Here is a 19,130-nt window from a genome sequence, read left to right on the forward strand (position 1 = left end):
TTAGTGAAACACTTCTTATAAATATTAATAGGATTTGAAGTCAGAGAAAATAGGTCATTGATGTAAAGGAGAAAGAACATAGGTGAGACAACATAATCCTGGAGCACTCCAGCATTAATAGAGAAATGTGATGAGAGAAAGCGATCCATCATGACACACAATAGACAACCAGTGAGGAAGCTTTGCATGTTCAGGAGGCCTTAATGTCAGACACAATCAAATGCCTTTGAAATTTCAAGAGCTATAACATATGCTTCTCCAAATCTTTCCATAGCTCGTATCGAAAGTTGGATGAGACCAGGTCAGCTGTAGAACGAAAATGACAAAATCCATATTAGTGATCACTAAATAAGTGATGAGTCTCAAGGTAATGAAGAAGGTGGTTGTTGATAACCTTCTCCATTTTTTTTTTTTGAAAGTACTGAGGAAAGATCAATGGAACAATAGTTATTTAAGACAATAGATGGCTAACTTTTGTCCCTGTTTTTGGGTATAGGCTGAATACAGGTTTGCTTTCATATTGTTGGGTAGTTGCTGTAGAATATGATAGCATATTGTTGTTGTTATTATTATTATTATTATTATTATTATATACGAACGGTTGCATGGTCGTATCGCTGATCCCGTTTTTATAGTTTTAATGTGGTGCTAACTCCTGTTTTTTAATTTAAGTGTCATAAAGTAACTCTACTTGTCACGCTGAAGACAGTGACATATAATTCATCGAAATCGGCCAAGTGGAATCCAAAATCTGAGTGTGCTAAAAATTGAAGCATACACCGCGGTTGCTAATGAGTATAGAACAAAGGACGTCGCCATCTTAGCAGCTGTCCAAAGGAAGAAAGGTGAGTCATGAAGTGCAACAAGTGCCTGAAGGAATTACCGTCCGACGGAAGTCATATAACCTGCATGAAATGCCATAGGAATCTTCACTTTACATGTTCCGGACTTTCAGAAACAACTTGGCAACGTAAATCCAATGCCAAACGAGAAGAATGGAAGTGCCTAAACTGTAGAGAAAACAAAGAAACGCCGCCACCCACGGCACAACTGATTACACCGGAGGCAGAATGGGACGATGAACTGAACAGACAACAAAATATCGGTGAGTCTTATAATTTGAATTCCGTAAATTTATTGCTAGAAAAAGGTTTAGAATATATAAAAGCTAGCTTGGTAGATCTTGTCCAAGAACTATTTGATAAACAGAATAAAGAAATAACAAAAAAAACTAGCGAATATGAAGAGTTTGTTAAATTTAATAATTCAAAAGTCGAAGAAGTCTTACGAACGGTAAAAGACATTAAAACCAGCATTAACGCATTAACTGACAGGCAGCACAAATTGATAAAAGACACATCGGAACTCCGTCAAGAATTTAATTCCCTGAAACTACAATAGGAAGTTTTAAACCAACAACAACATAAAGAAGACCTTGTCATAAATGGTCTTCCAGAAACCGAATCCACAGAAAATCTCAGAGACTTAGTTTTAAAGTTAGGACATGCAATTGACATCCCCCTAGAGCATAATGATATTCAAACCATAAATCGGTTTCCCAGGAAGAACAGAAAACAAGGCTCGCCACGACCTACACCAGTCATAGTTCGTCTGACAAGCAAGGCTACAAGAGACAATCTCATAAAAGCCAGCAGACTGGAAAAACCAGTAGTCAAGGATATAAATGCATCGCAAGACAATACGCCAATCTTTCTATCAGAGTATTTAACACCTTTCAATCAGAATCTTATGTACCAAGCAAGAAAAGAAAAAACAGAAAAAAATTATCAATTTTTATGGGTCAAAGACGGCAAAATATTCCTGAGAAAGTCACAGACTTCAAAGTCTATACAAATAAAAAGCTCGGAAGATATAGACAGGTTGCCAGAGTGAAACAAAAGACTCCAACTTTGTTCAATAAGAAGATCTCAACACAACAAAAATGAATGTGAACCATCAGATAGATGTAATAACACCAGAATACATCAGTAATTGTACTTTCGAATCACTTGATGCATGGAAACAAAACACAGTACAAGCGAGAGGTCTCTCAATCTTGCATATTAACATCAGAAGCATCCGAAAACATTGGTTATTGTTACATGCTTATCTGAGGAATTACACTGATATTATTGATATATTGGTTCTTACAGAAGTATCCATAACTAATGACGAAGCGACTGCTTTCCAAATTCCAGGCTTCCAACAACATAGATCATGCCGCCAAACAAAAAGAGGAGGTGGAATATTAATATTTATCAAACAAAAATTAATAGCAAAAGAAACGGCCAATCAGTTTGAGCATGCTGAAACCCTTTGCCTCGAAATCACTAATACCACTAATACACAGCATCCCATAATACTAAATGCTATTTACAGGCCACCAAACCAAAACATGATAAAATAATCTTGAACGAACTCAATTGCTGGCTTTCAAGCCAAGAAATATGCTCAACCGAACACCTAATGATAATTGGCGACATAAACATAAATATTGCAAACGAAAACCAGAACAACACTGTACAATACCTAGACACACTATCCATGTATAATCTAATACCAACAATAACATCATGTACTAGAGAAGAAATATTCGGAAATACTATCACTGTCTCCTGTCTAGATCATATAAACGTCCGAGCACCACCAAATAGTTACACTGCATCAGTCATAAAGTGCAAAGTAGCAGACCATTACTTCACCGCTCTAAACCTGCACACCAAAACAATATCCATGCAATGTCCCACAGAAAAAAAGCGACAGAAAACAATAATAGACGAAGAAATAGTCATCCACGAAATAAGAAAAACAAACCGGGAAAACCTGACATCAGATTCAGCAGATATCTTAACAACATTAAACTCACTCTGGAGGAAATATATAAGAAAGCTACAAAGAAAATCCGAATTCGTTCAAAAACAACACAAAATCCTTGGATAACACAAAACTTAATCCTAGAAATACACAGAAAGGACTCTTTATGGAAAGAATTAAAGCGATACCCAAATAACACAGCTTTAAAAACTGAATATAAGATAACAAGGAATCGCCTTACAACACAAATCAGAAATGCAAAAAGAAGCTACTACAGAGACAAACTAACCTCTGCACAAAACAACATGAAACAAACCTGGCATCTGATCAATGAGATGCTAGATTTTGTTCCCAACACCACCGCCTCCGAAACCATAAAACACAGCTTCATGAAAGACGCAAAACCTATCCAACAACTAGCAAATGACTTTAACCAATACTTTGCAGACTCCATCCAAGAACTACACAGAAATATTCCCCCAATCACAAAACGAGACCCTCCACTTGGACCACAATCAAAACAGGTATTATGGTTCCCAACCATAAAAGAAGCAGAACTTCTCTTTGCAATAAATCAAATCAAACCAAACAAAGGCCCAGGAATAGATGGTATCAGACCTAAAGATATAAAGCAACATGCAACTAGTTTAAGTCCTATCCTACTAAAACTAATAAATAAAATATTTAAAACAGGACAGATACCAAGTCTGCTAAAGACAGCCATAATCACACCCATATACAAACATGGAAAAAGAAATTTAATCAGCAATTACAGACCCATAGCAACATTACCAATTATCAATCAAATTATGGAGCGGCTCATACTGAAGAAACTCACAGCATACACTCAGATCTTTCATATTATCCCCAAAACACATTATGGTTTTCAGAAAAATAAGGGAACAACATCTCTCTTGGAAGACTTTACAGACGTAATTAATACCGCCTTAGACAAAAACAAAATTGTCATGGTAGTCTTTATTGATCTAACTAAAGCATTCGATACACTCACACATCAAACCTTGTTAGAAAAGCTGAGGCATGATGGAATAGACGGGTCTCTTCACAGGTGGTTTACAAACTACCTTCAAAATATAAAGTATATCACAGTATCGGGTCAAACCGAAGCAGAGAGCTACCAGTAACCTGTGGAGTACCACAGGGAGCTGTACTCTTCCCAACTCTATTCAACATTTACACGCACGATATTAATCAGCTACCACTCAAAGGTAAGATATTCTAATACGCACACGATACAGCAATAATATCCATCCATAATAACGCAAACACAGCCCAAACAAATATGCAACATGACATAAATCTGATCATAGACTGGCTCACGAAACACTCCATACACCTAAACTCAGAAAAGACAAAATTAATGATATTCAGAAATCCACTGACTCGACCTGTTGATAACAAATATATAACCATCCAACATCCACTTTCCAACATAAAAAACGCACAGAACAGCAAAACCACTACAATCACTCAAGTTGAAACAATACGATACCTTGGAATTTACTTCGATGCAGATATGAACTGGAATAGCCACATAAACAATCTACACAACAAACTCCAAACAATAAGTAGCAAACTCTACAGGTTAAAAGACATAGTTCCCATGCGCCTAAAAACACTAATATACAAAGCACTATGCCAAAATATACTAAGATACGCTATAACAACGTATGCTTTCTGTGCACCCTACAAATTAAATAGATTAATGTCGCTACAGTACAAAATGATAAAACTGATCTTTTCGGAACAAAGAGAAAATAACGACCTTATATACATTGCAATGTCAGAACACAAAATACTGAGAGCAAAACATTTATGTCACTATGCAGCTTTGCTGAAACATTATTTCGATGCCAACTACAGGACATCAGAAATACATACCGTATAACAAGACCTCAGACTACTAATTATATCACATATAAATACAATAATCACTACGGAAAGGCCACGCGAAACTTCTACATCACAGACATGATAAACAAATTACCTTTTGAATACAGAAACCTTACAAATTACGGTAACCTGAAAAGAGCTCTAAGGACATACTATGAACAAGAAACCGCACCCAAAATACCATACAAACTTAATGAAACACAATATATTCGTTCAGGCTTCCAGTTCAGCGACGCATCAATACATTCCAAGGTATTGTGTGTCTGTGTGCGTGCGTGCGCGCGCGAATTTTTCAATCATAAATTTCGTAGCTTACCAGCACAGGAAAAAAAAACAAAAAATAATAACCAACTGGTGTCATCCTCAGATAAGCTTACATATAAGCTTCGAAGATGAAAGCAGAGAAATTAGTTCTCATCCAAGATGTATCATATGTAACCAAATGCATGTAATGTACGTATCACATGTAAACCAAAGTATTTAATGTATGTATTACATGTAAACAAATGTATGTAAAGTAAGTATCATATGTATACAAATGTAAAGTAAGTATCATATGTATACAAATGTAAGTAATGTATCATATGTAATCAAATGTATGTAATAACTGTAACAAAAGTATGCAATATAGAGTGATTATATCCATTGATATTGTATATATCAATGGATATAAATAGAGTGTAAAATTGCAAAGAAACATCTGTAATAATCATCATTATGAATATAATAATAATATGTGTTGTAAACGGTAATTGTTATTATTTTTAAAAAAACTAAGTACGAGAAAGTATTTGTTATGCATAATTGTCTTCATATAATGTATGTAATTTATCTGAGAAATAATAATAATAAAATTAAAAAAAATGTGACACCTCCAAGGAGTCCACAGCCTCATTGAGATAGCACCAACTCTACATCTCTCTGTCTCCACCACTTAATCCACCAACTGCAGTGGACTGCAACTACCATCATCATCTACACTAGGGTTGTCCAACCTTAGGTAATCCGAGGGCCTCATTACATAAAATATATTTATCCGAGGGCTGCATCACAATGCGTATCTAGTAATTTGGTGAGCAGCAGCGACATAACCTCAGTAGCCGAAGAAACGAACAAAACTAATCCTCGTGAGCGCCCGGAGCATGCTCGTTGGAACAAAACAGTGTAAGAGCGCTTCTATATTTTTTTGCCTGTCATTGAGTGGAGCCACCACTGAATTTCCTGTCTTGGAGATTCAGGTCAGGAGTTTTGACTTTATTTAGTAATTCTTTAGAGCAGTGGTTCTCAACCTTTTTCCACTTGTCTACTCCTTTTAAATCCATTTCTATAAATTGTACCCCTTGTTTTTAAAATAGCTGTTTTAAATACTGACACTTTTGTTCAGTGCCTATCTTAATGTAAAATAGTGGAAATGAGGTAATGAGTTGGGAAACGAAAATTACTACACTAAAAGTACAAACCACAGATTTAATTTTACAATATTCGTAACACAGAAATAAGTATAGCTTCATGTTAAATATTGATAATGATGATCAAGTATTTAACAAACTTTTGATTTATTATTATTAATAATATTTATTTGTGTTATCTGAAAAGCTGTAATCATTGGTATAGAGATCACTAGCCGATTGAAATATTGTTGGTGAGATCGTTGATCCTGCTTTGATGCACTTAGTTTGAAATCAGGCTCAAAAGATGCAAGATACAGTCTTAAACCCGGACTTGCATTAATCTTGTTGCGGTACTTATTTTTTATGAAGGTGTAAGAAGAAAAAGCTCTCTCCACTAGTTCAGTATTAGTAAATGGCAAGAGGAATTTGAGTTCTTTCCTGACGTCATGTATGAAGTTACATTTGGTAATGAGAAGTACTAAGCGCTGAAAATAATGTATTTCTTTGTTTTTATATATAGGATGTTTAGTTTCTAAATGTCGCATGAGTAGAGAGGGTTTCATGCAACCACTGGATAATACTTCCCCACACATAATACACAAATGGTTAGGACAGTCCAGTGGCGTAGCTAGGGGGTGTGGTGCAGAGGGGGCGGTCCGCCCCCTGCATGAGACACAATTTTATTTTTCGACGATTCTTCTATTTATGTTAACTTAGTAATTTTATTTAGAAAGTTTTTTACCTTGGGTACATATTATGTTAAAGATACCAAGCAATTTTATAAGCCAGGTAGGTTTTTTAATCCTTTTTCCTAAGTAAGCAAACAGACAAGTAAGTCAAGTTTGCGGCTGCTCGTAGTGCAACTCGTTGCAGAGGTGGAGTAAGCTCTGATCACTTTCCTTTGAATTTTCCCCTAATGCAAAGCATATTAACTTGCGGAAATGTATGATGCTATGCATTAAGGTAATGGTCACTACCCATATCGGTTTCGACCTTTATTGACGAGACTTCAATAAAGGTCGAAACCGGTATGGGTAGTGAGCATTACCTTAATGCATAGCATCATACATTTCCACAAGGAAATGTGCTTTGCATTAGAATGTCAGACACAATCAAATGAGAGCTTATTCCACCTTTGCAACGAGTTGTCTAGTGTTGCACTACGTGCAGCCGCAAACTTGACTTACTTGTCTAAAGTTTATTTTCCACTTGGTTAGACTATAATAAATTTAGTTTAATCCTTTATCCAAGTGTGGGCAAACAAAGTTTGCTCCTGAAAGTATCTTCAGGACTAGGGTACGTTAGTACAACATCGGGCAACTCGTTGCAAAGGTAGAGTAAGTGCTAATGCTTCTGCCTGGTATCTCCACTTGGGCCTGGCTGAAGAGACCTCAATAAAAGTCGAAACTAGTCTGGATAGTGGCCCTTCCCTTAATGCATAACATTATACATATCTTCAAGGAGATGTGTTTTGCATTATGGGAGATACTGAGATAGGAGTGATGTCAGCTTGCTCTACCTTTGCAACGAGTTGCCCGATGTTGTACTACCTTACCCTAGTCTTGAAGATACTTTCAGGTGCAAACTTTGTTTTCCCACACGTAGATAAAGGATTAAACTAAATTTATTAATGATTTACTTGTCTTTTTGCTTACTTGGGAAAAAGGATTAAAAAAACCTAGCTTATAAAATTTCTTGGTATCTTTAACTTAGTAATTTTATTACTTAATTAATAATTAGTTTTCAACAACTATACTTGCACAACTAAAATAAACATAAACATAGTGTTTTAATTTCTTTCCCTACTTCGTTTTGACTTTTTGTAATATTTTTGGTGTGTATTGAGAAGGGAGGCAAACTCAGGGATCGCCCCGGGCGGCAAAAGCTCTAGCTACGCCACTGGGACAGTCATCATCCCCTACAAATGAAAACCAATATTTAATATACTCTTCACAGTATTTCCTTTTCTTTTGTGTAGTACCTGAGGTAGCCTTTTTACTATCTTTTTGTGTAGCCTTTTTACTATCTCCCGGTGTAGGTGTACTCGTAGCTGCGGACCCGTGTTGAGAAGTACTTGGCTACAGGTTATAATCCACATCAAGTTTTGGTTGTTTAATCGTCCCTGTTTTCAACCACTGATCCATAACTGACACGCTTAAAAATTACTGACAATAATAACTGAAACTACGTTAAACATTAAATAAAAAAAAACTACTTGAAAAGAATCACAATTAAAGACAACGCACTTACTTATATTCAGTCAATAACTGAACAGTAGAGGATGTACTGTATTTATATTTTTGGAGAAGTTCTAGAAACGTCGCAAATGGAAGTCAGTGGAAGATTCGCTATCGCATAGGTAATTTCTTAGTAACATTGTTCTGGAAAGGAGGATAGGTGACAAAGGTGATGCATGAGCTGTGCGTAATGATTGGTAGAAGAGTGATTTGGAGGAGGGATTCATAGCCACACCCTCACCAATCATCATTCTTTAATGTGAGGCTAGTTTTGAAGTGTCTCCATTAGCGGTGATTCAAACTTAACACTTATTGTTCCATAACTAACGTTTTGCATTTTGTTTACTTTACTTGTTTTTCCACCATTACTGATTATTTTTTCGTGTACCCCTGAACGGTCCAACACGTACCCCCGGGGGTTCGCGTACCACAGGTTGGGAACCGATGCTTTAGAGTCACTCATTGAGATTCAAAGTGATGTTTAGATCACTCTTTTTTGGAGAGGTATCCCTGCTTTAACATACCGTTCTGGGTAGTGGCCTTTCCAATAATGAAGAGCATTATACATGCACCCAAAAATATGTGTGCTTTGCATTATGGGATACTAAGGCAATTGATGTGAAGTCATTAGGTAGCTTAACTGTGTAGCTTTACCTATATACAGGTAGCTTAACCGTGAAGATACTTAATGTGCAAACTTTATTTGCTTGGACTTGGATAAAGGATTAAACCAAGAATGTATTTCTTGGCATCTTTAATTTAAGTATAACCAAGTGAACAAACTTGCAACATGTCATTCTGGTAATGCACTTAATTATGTTAATATAACTAAACATAAAAACTGAATTATTTCATTTATAAATACATTTTTCCAGTTGTCATTAGAGTGTTTTGAATTATCTTTCAAGCAATAAATTTAACATACAAAATTCATGGTACAAATGTTGGACCTTAGATTTGAACTTAGTGTAGAAAAAGAAGGTTAGCTGATAAACAAAAAATGCTTTTTAAGCCATAAGGAATTTAAACAGAAGGAGTTTACATGGTGAAAGGTGGAATGTGGTGTAATTGTCCAGCATTTATTTACATATTACAAAAACTTAATCTTATACTATTGAAGCAAATCATTATAATAAGAATGACAAGGACAAAATTTGATCATGATCTAAGAATGCGCTGCAGGTTTTTACTAGCTTTGACAGAACTAGAAAGGAATTAGATGTAGCAGGTGGATAAGTGTAGGGTTTTTATTTATTTATTTATTTTTAATAAGAAGAAGTGGCTAACACATTTGTGAAATAATAGAATATTTAGTAAGTTGCAGTTTCTGATTATATGGCTTAAGAATTTTCTAGTAGTTAGTAGTTCTTTTGAGATGAGAGTTTATTGAAAGATTTATAATAAGTCAAGCATAATATAATGTATTTCAGACATTTCCTGGTTAGGAAGTATTTCAAGTTCAGTGAATTTGTTACTGATTCTCATTCTGCCTTTTGTTAGCATTTCCCGAAATATTTGGCATAGGGATTAAGGCAACCTTTTTATGTATATATACAGGAACACTGATTTTTTAGGATGTCTACACATCTTTAATTTGATGAACAGTTGAGTAATAGTGACAGAATTTTTACTGTTAACTTTAATAATTTTGGAAGGGCTTTGATGAAAACATGTGGAAGGTATGGAGGAAAAACTGAGTGATCTACAAGATCACTGCAGTAACCTGAAAGGATTGCTAAACTCATCAAATTCACCATTCTTGACTGGAATTACTCCAGGGTAGGACACTCAGCAGTGGCTCTGCTCAGTAACAGACAGAAACCTATCATCAGCAGAACTGCTTTAATCCATAAAGTAAATCCAAAGATGAGCATTATAATTTGAGAAATTTCTTATGGAGTGAAATCGAAAACCAGGAAAGATTTATTTTCGTGATGTGCACCTGCACAAGCATTTGCTTGTAAAAGTGCATATAACCAGGAATAATATATAAATTAATAAATATATTTATATATCGAGAAAAATTGGGGGTACTACAGTTCCGTAGTGCTTATGCACGAGCCGCCCCTGCTCTGCACACAACAAAATCTTATTGTATACTGTTAGTCTTCTACTTTGTGGCTTATCTTTATCATTAACTGAACCTGTCTCTAAATATTTTCTTCCTGTTTGTAGTTGAATTTCTTCGGGACACTTATGTTCTACTAAGTTATTTTTACTTATGCTTTTGATATGAGAATTGTTTCTAAGTGAACCATGTTATATAAATTTTCACTTGCGGTCATGGCTTGCATGACAAGTTTCCCGTTCTACAACTAAAAATTCAAGGTTCTCATTGTAAACTCACAGTTGTCAGTGAGTAAAGTAACTTCCACCCCTACTTTTCTATTTGGTATATGGATCTTCTTCTTCTTCTTCTTCTGCAGCTTCTCCCACTTAAGTGGGGTCACTGTTTGTAATGAGTCTCCTCCACACCTTCCGGTCTTGGGCTGTCACCACATCCAAGTTCTTCATCTTCAAGTCCTCTTCTACCAGCTCCCTCCATCTCTTCTTTGGCCGCCCACGCTTCCGCCTTCCTTGCACATCCATCTGCATGACCCTTCTTCCCACATATTCGTCCTCCCTCCTCATCACATGACCAAACCATCTCAACCTTGCCTCCTGTATTTTCGCTCCTAAGTTCGTAACTTTCACTGTTCCCCTGACATAGTCATTTCTCAGACGATCCTTTCTGGTCACACCGCACATCCACCTAAGCATTCTCATCTCTGCTACTTCCATCCTGCTGATGTTATTTTTCCTCAGGGCCACAGTTTCTATAGCATATGTCATAGCTGGCCTCACTACCGTCCTATAAATTTTGCCTTTCAGATTGATCGGCACCCTCTTATCGCATAACACTCCAGCCATCTCCCTCCAGTTCCTCCAACCCGCTTGTATCCTGCATCCCACTTCCCTCTCAGCTCCTCCATCTTCTTCTTCCACTGTTGAACCTAAGTATCTAAAGTCTCTCACCTTCCTGATGACATTTCCTTCCAGCTCCAGATCTGTCTCCTGGCCGCCGCCGCCCACTGCGCAACAAATATACTCTGTCTTACTTCTGCTCATTCTCATACCTCTATCTTCCAGTTCTTTTCTCCATCTTTCCAGTTTAGTTCCCGCTTCTTCTCTTTAATCTACACACAGCAAGATGTCATCTGCATACAACATTGTCCAAGGCGCATCTTCTCTCACCTCCTCTGTTACCACCTCCATCACAATATTAAACAGAAACAGACTTAATGCTGACCCTTGATGCAAGCCAACTGTTACTTGAAAACTTTCTGTCTGTCCCAAACAGGTCCGAACACTTGTCTTCACATTTCTGTACATTTCCCGCACCAACCTGATATATTTCTTCGGCACCTTCTTCTCCCTCAGACACCTCCAGACTTCTTGCCTTGGCACTCCATCGTATGCTTCCTCCAGATCAATAAATACCAGATGTAGCTCCCTTTGTTTCTCTCGATATTTGGTATATGGATATTTTTTTAATATCTCTCCCACACAGAGAGGCTGCAAAGCCTATAGCAAATAAATGCCATGTGTGGGCTTCTGTGTGTATGAGTTATTATTAAGTGGGATTATAGGAAATGAAAAGTATTGTAATCTAAGTAGGTTTCCATATTACAGATTATATTAAAGTTCAGCTTCGGTCATTTATGATTAATAATAAATAATAATAATAATAATAATAATCCATAGTACTTACATGCCTTTATTTCCATGACCTATCTAGATTGGCTTTCTTAACTTTAATTTTAATTCTTAACTGTAATTTTAGGATAAGGTGACCTTATCCTAAAATGTATATTAATATTTAGACCTTATGTCTAAATATATATATTTGTGTGGGTTTTTCTTTCTGGTTTGCTGTGTTTCAGGATGGAAAAAAAAATCCCTGTGTTTTCAGGAGAAAAACCATTCCATGTAGCTTACTTACCTTCAGTTGAAATTATGATAAAGGTTCTATGCATTCTACATGAGTCAAACCAGTAGTATGTCATGTATTAATTCTGGCAAGGTCTGTTGATCCGAAAGCTAAGCGAATATTATGCATGTTGGGCTACGCAATATTATAATATAATAAGCACTTCCATTGAGTAGTTCCAGGTGTAGAATAGTAATGTGGTTGGATGATCGAATGTTTGCCGTATTTGATGCTTGTGATTGCTCTTTATTATGTCATGATTTTTCTTCATTACTAAGATGTTGCCGGCCTGGTTAGCCGAGTGGTTAGCGTATCTGCTCTCCAGCCAAAAGGCTGCGGGTTCGAATCCCGCCGTGGTCATGGGTGATTGTCTGTGAAAATACTAGTGGTGGGGTCGGCGGTAGACGGGGTGGGTGTAGATGATGAATGTAGTTTTCGTTGGTGTGTGGAGACGGAGAGTTGTAGAGTAGGCGCCCTCCCTCGATGAGTCTTTGGACTCCATGGAGGTGTTAGTAATAATTGTTTGATCTCACTTGGTTTAACAGTGCGCTCTTTATTTGATTTTTAACATTATTTATTTATTTTTTATTTGCAATTTATCTCTCCTCATGATCTCTTGATCACGTGATTGCTTTCTTTCATCTATAGGCAACATGAGACATTTTACTTTGGATTGTATTGAGTGGTAGGCCGCAGATCATATTTTCCACTTTTGGCATTTTTGTTTACGATTGCCGGTATCCTTGTGATATCTTAACTAACTGATGTATTGGGTGAGCTAAGGCACCCTGGGGTAAATCTGTGCTGAGATTATAATTGTATTATTCAGGTTACGGCTTCCAATATGAAAAGTAATCCGTCAACAAAATGCTGGGGGATCTGTGGACAAGATGTATGGTAATATAATTACATATACTGTTCGTAATAACTGGCGGTTCATCTCATTGGATATTTCATTTTATCCTGGTTTTGATTTTTGTTTACTTTACAATACAGCCCTATATATATGTTGGCATAAATCTTTCAAGACCCTTTTCCATATCGTATTATTTTCAAATAATGCAAGATTATTTCTTCTACGTAAAACATGTATGTAGAATATGCTCAATTGACAAGACTAATGCATATATGCTACAAGATTTGAATACCCCTAATTCGATGATTCTTAAAAATTAAAAAACAAAATCAGGATGGAAGGCTCTTACCACAAGTGCCTCATGGTTAAGAGCTATACTCAACTCGGAAGCGAAGATGTTCCGTTTGACTGCTTTGGGTTACCACATCTTTAGAATGGTTCGAGATATTATACGCACGTATGTATAAATATTTGTATAATATATTAAAAGATTATACAAATGTTAAATGCAGATAAAAATAATTAAGGAATAACAAGTTATGAATGTTAACCACCGTATAATATATGATTGCATAATCATAGAGAAATTTTATAAAATTTTAACTTTTAAAAATTAAATTTCTCACCTCATCTCTTGCATTCACATCAGCCCCACTTTTAATGAGTAATTCAGCGCATTTATGCCCACCTTCTATTCTAGCAGCAATATGCAATGCCGTTTCTTCTTTCTGTATATAAATAAATTGAAAAGTAAATAAGAGAACCAGTCTTCCGATATATTTATATTTTTTCTGGAGTCACTGAACGAACTGTAAATGTGCGTAATTCTGTAGGTTTTTTCCTTCCTGCTTATTTCTAAAATTTCTAAAAGTCTGAGTACAGTACATTATTTAATTATTAATATGATTTATGGAATAAATTAGATAATAATAAATAATTAATATAATAAATGAATATAATTTAATTTTCCTGTAGCTCCATTAATGAAATATAGCTATCAGATTTTTGCTTGAGAGGTGAAGAAATTGCCTCTTACTGCAAAAATATTATTTATAACTCAGAGGAGTTCAGTGCCTTATTCATTATATTTAAACATTAACATTCATTATAGTCCTTACAGGATTTGGCGTTGTTTAATTTTATTTATATAATTCATGTATTTTGTAGAAATTCCATACTTCTGTGCTCAAAATATCGACTGCATTAATGATTCCGCGTTCTGCGGTCAAGTATTATTTATATCCTTCAGCTATCATCACGTAATTTTTGACGTTTCGCCAGGGGTTACGTAAGTTTCCCAGTATAAATGAGTTATATATTACATCCATTGTATGTTATACTCAACCATTATGGTATATTATATAAAGGCAGCAGGGAAAAAGCTTGTATGCGAGAGAATATACACAAGTTACAGAAAAAATTACATTACAAACAACCGGTAGCTTTATATTGGGTTTATAAATAATATGACAATTGTCTGTGTGGTGATCATGGCCGTTGTATCATCATACACTAAATAAATACGTCATGCCACTAAGTGTTACGGCATTAACTATAACGTCTGCTGTCCTGTAACATTATATGAGCGCTAAATTTAAAGGTAACGACACCATGTTTTTTATATTTTTTCACTTAAGATGAAATTAAAAATTTAATTTCAAAAAAGAAATAAAAAACGTATTAAATAGGTTCACAAGCTTCTTAAAGCAGTCTGCAATTAATGTTTTTTTTTGTTGCTATTTCGCAGTAAGTATATACTGATATGTGACTACGCCTTCAAGTGTAATTTTTTTAGATGACTTAAAAAAAAAAGGTGGCAGTCACTCGAGGACTGGGGACAATCACTGTTGGATTAATAGGGCAGGTGAAGGAGAGTTTCATATTTAAGTTATTGAACTGTCTCACTGGTTCATTCAACTGAATGAGGTCGAGCATTTTCAAAATGATCTTGGACAATAATTCTCTAATTTTTTTTTTTTTTACGTTTTACTTTTCTTTTCAATCTTTATATCCAGTCTTAGACTTATTTGGTGTAATAACACTAGTATGTTAACGTTCTTCTGCAAATCTTAGAAGATTTGATTCCTTTTGGCCACAGAAATAATAGTAATAAACATCCGATGACCGATGTTATTCATCAACCAAAAGCCGAGTTGCCATGACCAGAAAGCTCAATTGTTTATACACTAAATGCCATCATCTGTTACGACTTGACTAGTTTATGTACAAAGTATGATGGCCTTGAACACATTCTTATATGGTATAATTACTCCTACACACACAAATTGTATTTACTTTTTTTTTATTTCCACGTGTATACTGTTTCTTTTGAGACATTTTAACATTCAAAGGATAGGCTTATATAGTCAATTCCTTAAATTCTTTCTCACCCTTCAGTAAACAGTGTAAAATCTTTTAATGGGGATAGTGCGAATCTAGTATTAAAGCCACATTCTAATTCAAGTTAATTCTGTGCTTTGCTACATTTATTTCCATTTCTTCGAATGGGAATTCATAGCAGTAAATAAATGCTTAATCAATGCCTACTAGCTTTGTTCATACGAGTTTCCTCTATGTTCTGTAGTCCATGATTTTATCTTTTTCATGTAGTCGCACTTCTATATATTCATTCTGTTAGAGTTTTAATGAGCCAGGTTGAGCATTCCTTCTTTCAATGTATAAGTTCACATAAGACAAGAAATATTATAGACTCTAAACTTTTTTATAAGATAATTTTTATGATTACAAGCATGTAATCTTCTGAAAAGCGTTTCTTCCTCTCTCCATATTGCTATGTTGTTCACATATATAAAAATACGTGTTAGAGCTATTGCACTTTTATATATTCATTTATAAAAGGACAGTATTCATTTACAATGCTCTCTGGTCGTAAGTTAAAGAGTTTTGTTACTAGATTTACAGTTGCTATCATTTTTTTGTTTCATTAAGAGTACTGAGATAGCGAAATCTAGCATTAATGATAAAAAAATATTGCATTCCTTATTTTAAGAGTTTAAGAAAGGGATGAAAGAATATACAGATACGAGTGTTGCAAAAGTGGCTAAAACAGCTCATATGATTACCTGGTTATTGAAGAACACCCTGACATGAAGAGTAAGATTATTATTCTAATTTATAGGACTTTGAAGGCCTCATCTCGATTATTGCACACAAATGTGGTCGCCTGGGTTTCTTGGAGATGTGAATGAGGTGGAACGGATTCAAAGGCAGAGTAATGAGGAGAGATTGAAGATTCGTGGGTTACAGAAGTTGGTTGATCGGCAGATAACAGGGAGGGAGGGATATGATAAAGACATATGAGTTGCTTATGGGGGTTTATAGGATTGATATGGACAAAATATTTCATTATATGAATAATGCGAGGAAAACTAAAGGTTATCCACGGAAATTGAGTAAGAGTGTGGTTAGTAAGATAGTGAGGACTGGAATTTGTGCTTGGAGAGTGGTGAATGAGTGGAATAGATTGTCAAAGTCAGCTGTGCGCTTTCAGGGCACAATATGACAGATATTGTACAGGTATTGATAATTATTGATTCATGTTTTTTAATGGACCTCCAGAGATGAGTCTTCGGACTCCATGGAGGTGCTTGTATAATAATAATAATAACAACTTAAAGCTACTGAAGAAACCACTATATGTGGGTTAAAAACCCGCACATAAATCACTCATTAAAGGTAAAATGCTCCATTATATATAAAAATGTAATGGATTGGGATAACAAGAATCCTGGGAGATCATTAGCCGAATATGCATTAATTCCCTCGTGAAATGTTTTGGGATATAAATTAAAAATACGAACCACAGATGATACAAGGGTTATCAGCATTAGTACTTATTTCAAATTTTTTGGTATTGTTAATTAAGTTATTATTAAGAATGATATGCTTAGTAACTGTGCAGAATATAAAATATCACCCGAATTAAGATACAACAAATATGCTATATATGTTTTCTGATTTTATATACAAAGTGCATTCATTAATTTTTTTTTACGATAAATACCATTTCTTATTTTGTTCAAGTACACGGCAAATTCAACTTACGGTATAAAACTAAATTCTCAGAGATTTGCTCCAACGCTTATAAAGATTTATAAAGTACATTTCAGTTATTTAGTATTTATTTTTTTTAATTTCTCCAACGAACGTGAAAACAACCCTATAGTACATTAGGTGGACTGTCAGATAAGATGGGAACTCTGCCAGTTTAGACCTAATACCTAGGTATTTTGGCCTAAACACCTTCACACATATATCTACTAGGATAATGCCGACTGGATAATCTCCTCAAAGTGAAGGTATTTTCACTTTGAGGAGATCGTAAATTGTGCCTAGGTGGGCACAATTTACGATTACATTTTCAGAAAATTCGGTTATTATTTCTTCATCGGAAATTTCTATGAATTTATTTCCGCATAAAAAGAGCACTACCAAATCTTATATTTTTTCTACCTTTATTTCAACTTTTCAATAAGTAAGTCTTATTTCAGTCACTGCCTTAATCTGTTTTAAATCTACAAGGGGCGGTGGTACGAAGTAATGTTTCCATTTTGAAAATGCGTCTCCATTTTTAACTACTTCTGTGTTGTGTTCATCTAAACCAGTGGGTCTTAACCTTTTTAGTGATCGGCACCCCCTTGAATCTAAAATAAGTTCTCGCACCCCCTTGAAAAATGTGTTTCTATTTCTTTATTTAGGAAATTACATCTATTGCAAGATAATTTATTTATTGAAAAATAAACACATAAATTTACATATACATACAAAACAATATCTCAATTTTTAATGGCTATGTTGTTGTTTATTCATAATAATACTTTTGAAGCGAGGCTCCTTTTTTGAAAGAGCCACGCGTAAGTCATCACTTGCATTTAAGCGATTTCTGGCTTTTGTTTTTATGCGCAAAAGTGATGAAAATCCCATTTCACACAGGTAGGTGGTGGCAAATGGTAAAAGTGTCGGCAATGCTGCTTTTGCCAGCTGTGGATAAGGTTCTAACCGTGTACACCAGAATTGTTCTAAGTCCAGTTTTTCAAATTCCATTTGAATACGTGCATAGGCTCGTATTTCAATAAGATCGTCTTTTATTATATAGCTGTCGTCCATCGAATCTGGGTCAAATAGAAATGGATCCAGTATCCACCTCTGAACTTTGCTAATATTTCCCGTGATAAAGTATCCATGAAATGATTCACTCAATTGTTGGAGGTGTATTGCAATTGCAGGTATAATTATTATTTTCTCATTTTCCAGAACGATTGAATCAAGCAAAGGAAAGTTTGCAAAATTCCCATTTTCAATTCGACGTTTCCAAATTTTTAGTTTTTCAATAAATGAAGATAATTTTTCGCTACCTTATTTGGTAAGAACATAATAACATAATAGTTATTATGTTATTACCAAATCCTTGCATTGATGTGTTTAATTCATTCAGGTGGCTAAATATATCTGCTAAGTAGGATAGTCGAAGTATTGCTTCTCTTTTTTCAAAAGCTTTAACTAATTCACAATTTTGTTAAGTAAGAAACTGTATAATTTCCTCGCGCAATTCAAAAACTCTGCTTAGCATGCGGCCCTTGGAGAGCCACCGTACTTCAATGTGATAAAGAAGCACAGTGTGAACAGCACCGATTTCTTCGCACAAAGCACGAAAGATACGATGATTAAGCGCTCGTCCTCGGATATACTTTACTACATTTACTGCACTTAGCTACTGCAGTAAATGTAGTAAAGTATATTTAAATTCTCTGGCAAAACTTTCGATGCAAGTGCATGACGGTGTAACATGCAATGCGTTATTGTAACTTGCGGTATTTCTGTCTTGATGTATGAAAAAAATCCAGAATTTTTGCCCAACATTGCAGGGACACCATCAGTGCAAATTGAGCCTATCACATTCATGGGTATTTGATGTTTCAAAAAAAAGT

The 19,130-nt window shown here is 35.2% G+C and overlaps 1 protein-coding gene across 1 annotated transcript in view; it reads right to left on the reverse strand.

Moving 5' to 3' along the window:
- LOC150097953 (uncharacterized) overlaps positions 1–19,130 on the reverse strand; it is a 173,119-nt gene that overhangs the window by 54,532 nt on the left and 99,457 nt on the right. Inside the window, exon 11 of the mRNA XM_090406644.1 lies at positions 13,809–13,910. Coding sequence (XP_090262770.1) covers positions 13,809–13,910 — 102 coding nt within the window. The remainder of the gene's footprint in view (positions 1–13,808; positions 13,911–19,130) is intronic.

This window comes from Typopeltis vanoorti, chromosome 16, assembly GCF_054136105.1.
Source record: "Typopeltis vanoorti isolate ZY-2024b chromosome 16, IOZ_Tvanoo_1.0, whole genome shotgun sequence".
NCBI lineage: Eukaryota > Metazoa > Arthropoda > Arachnida > Uropygi > Thelyphonidae > Typopeltis > Typopeltis vanoorti.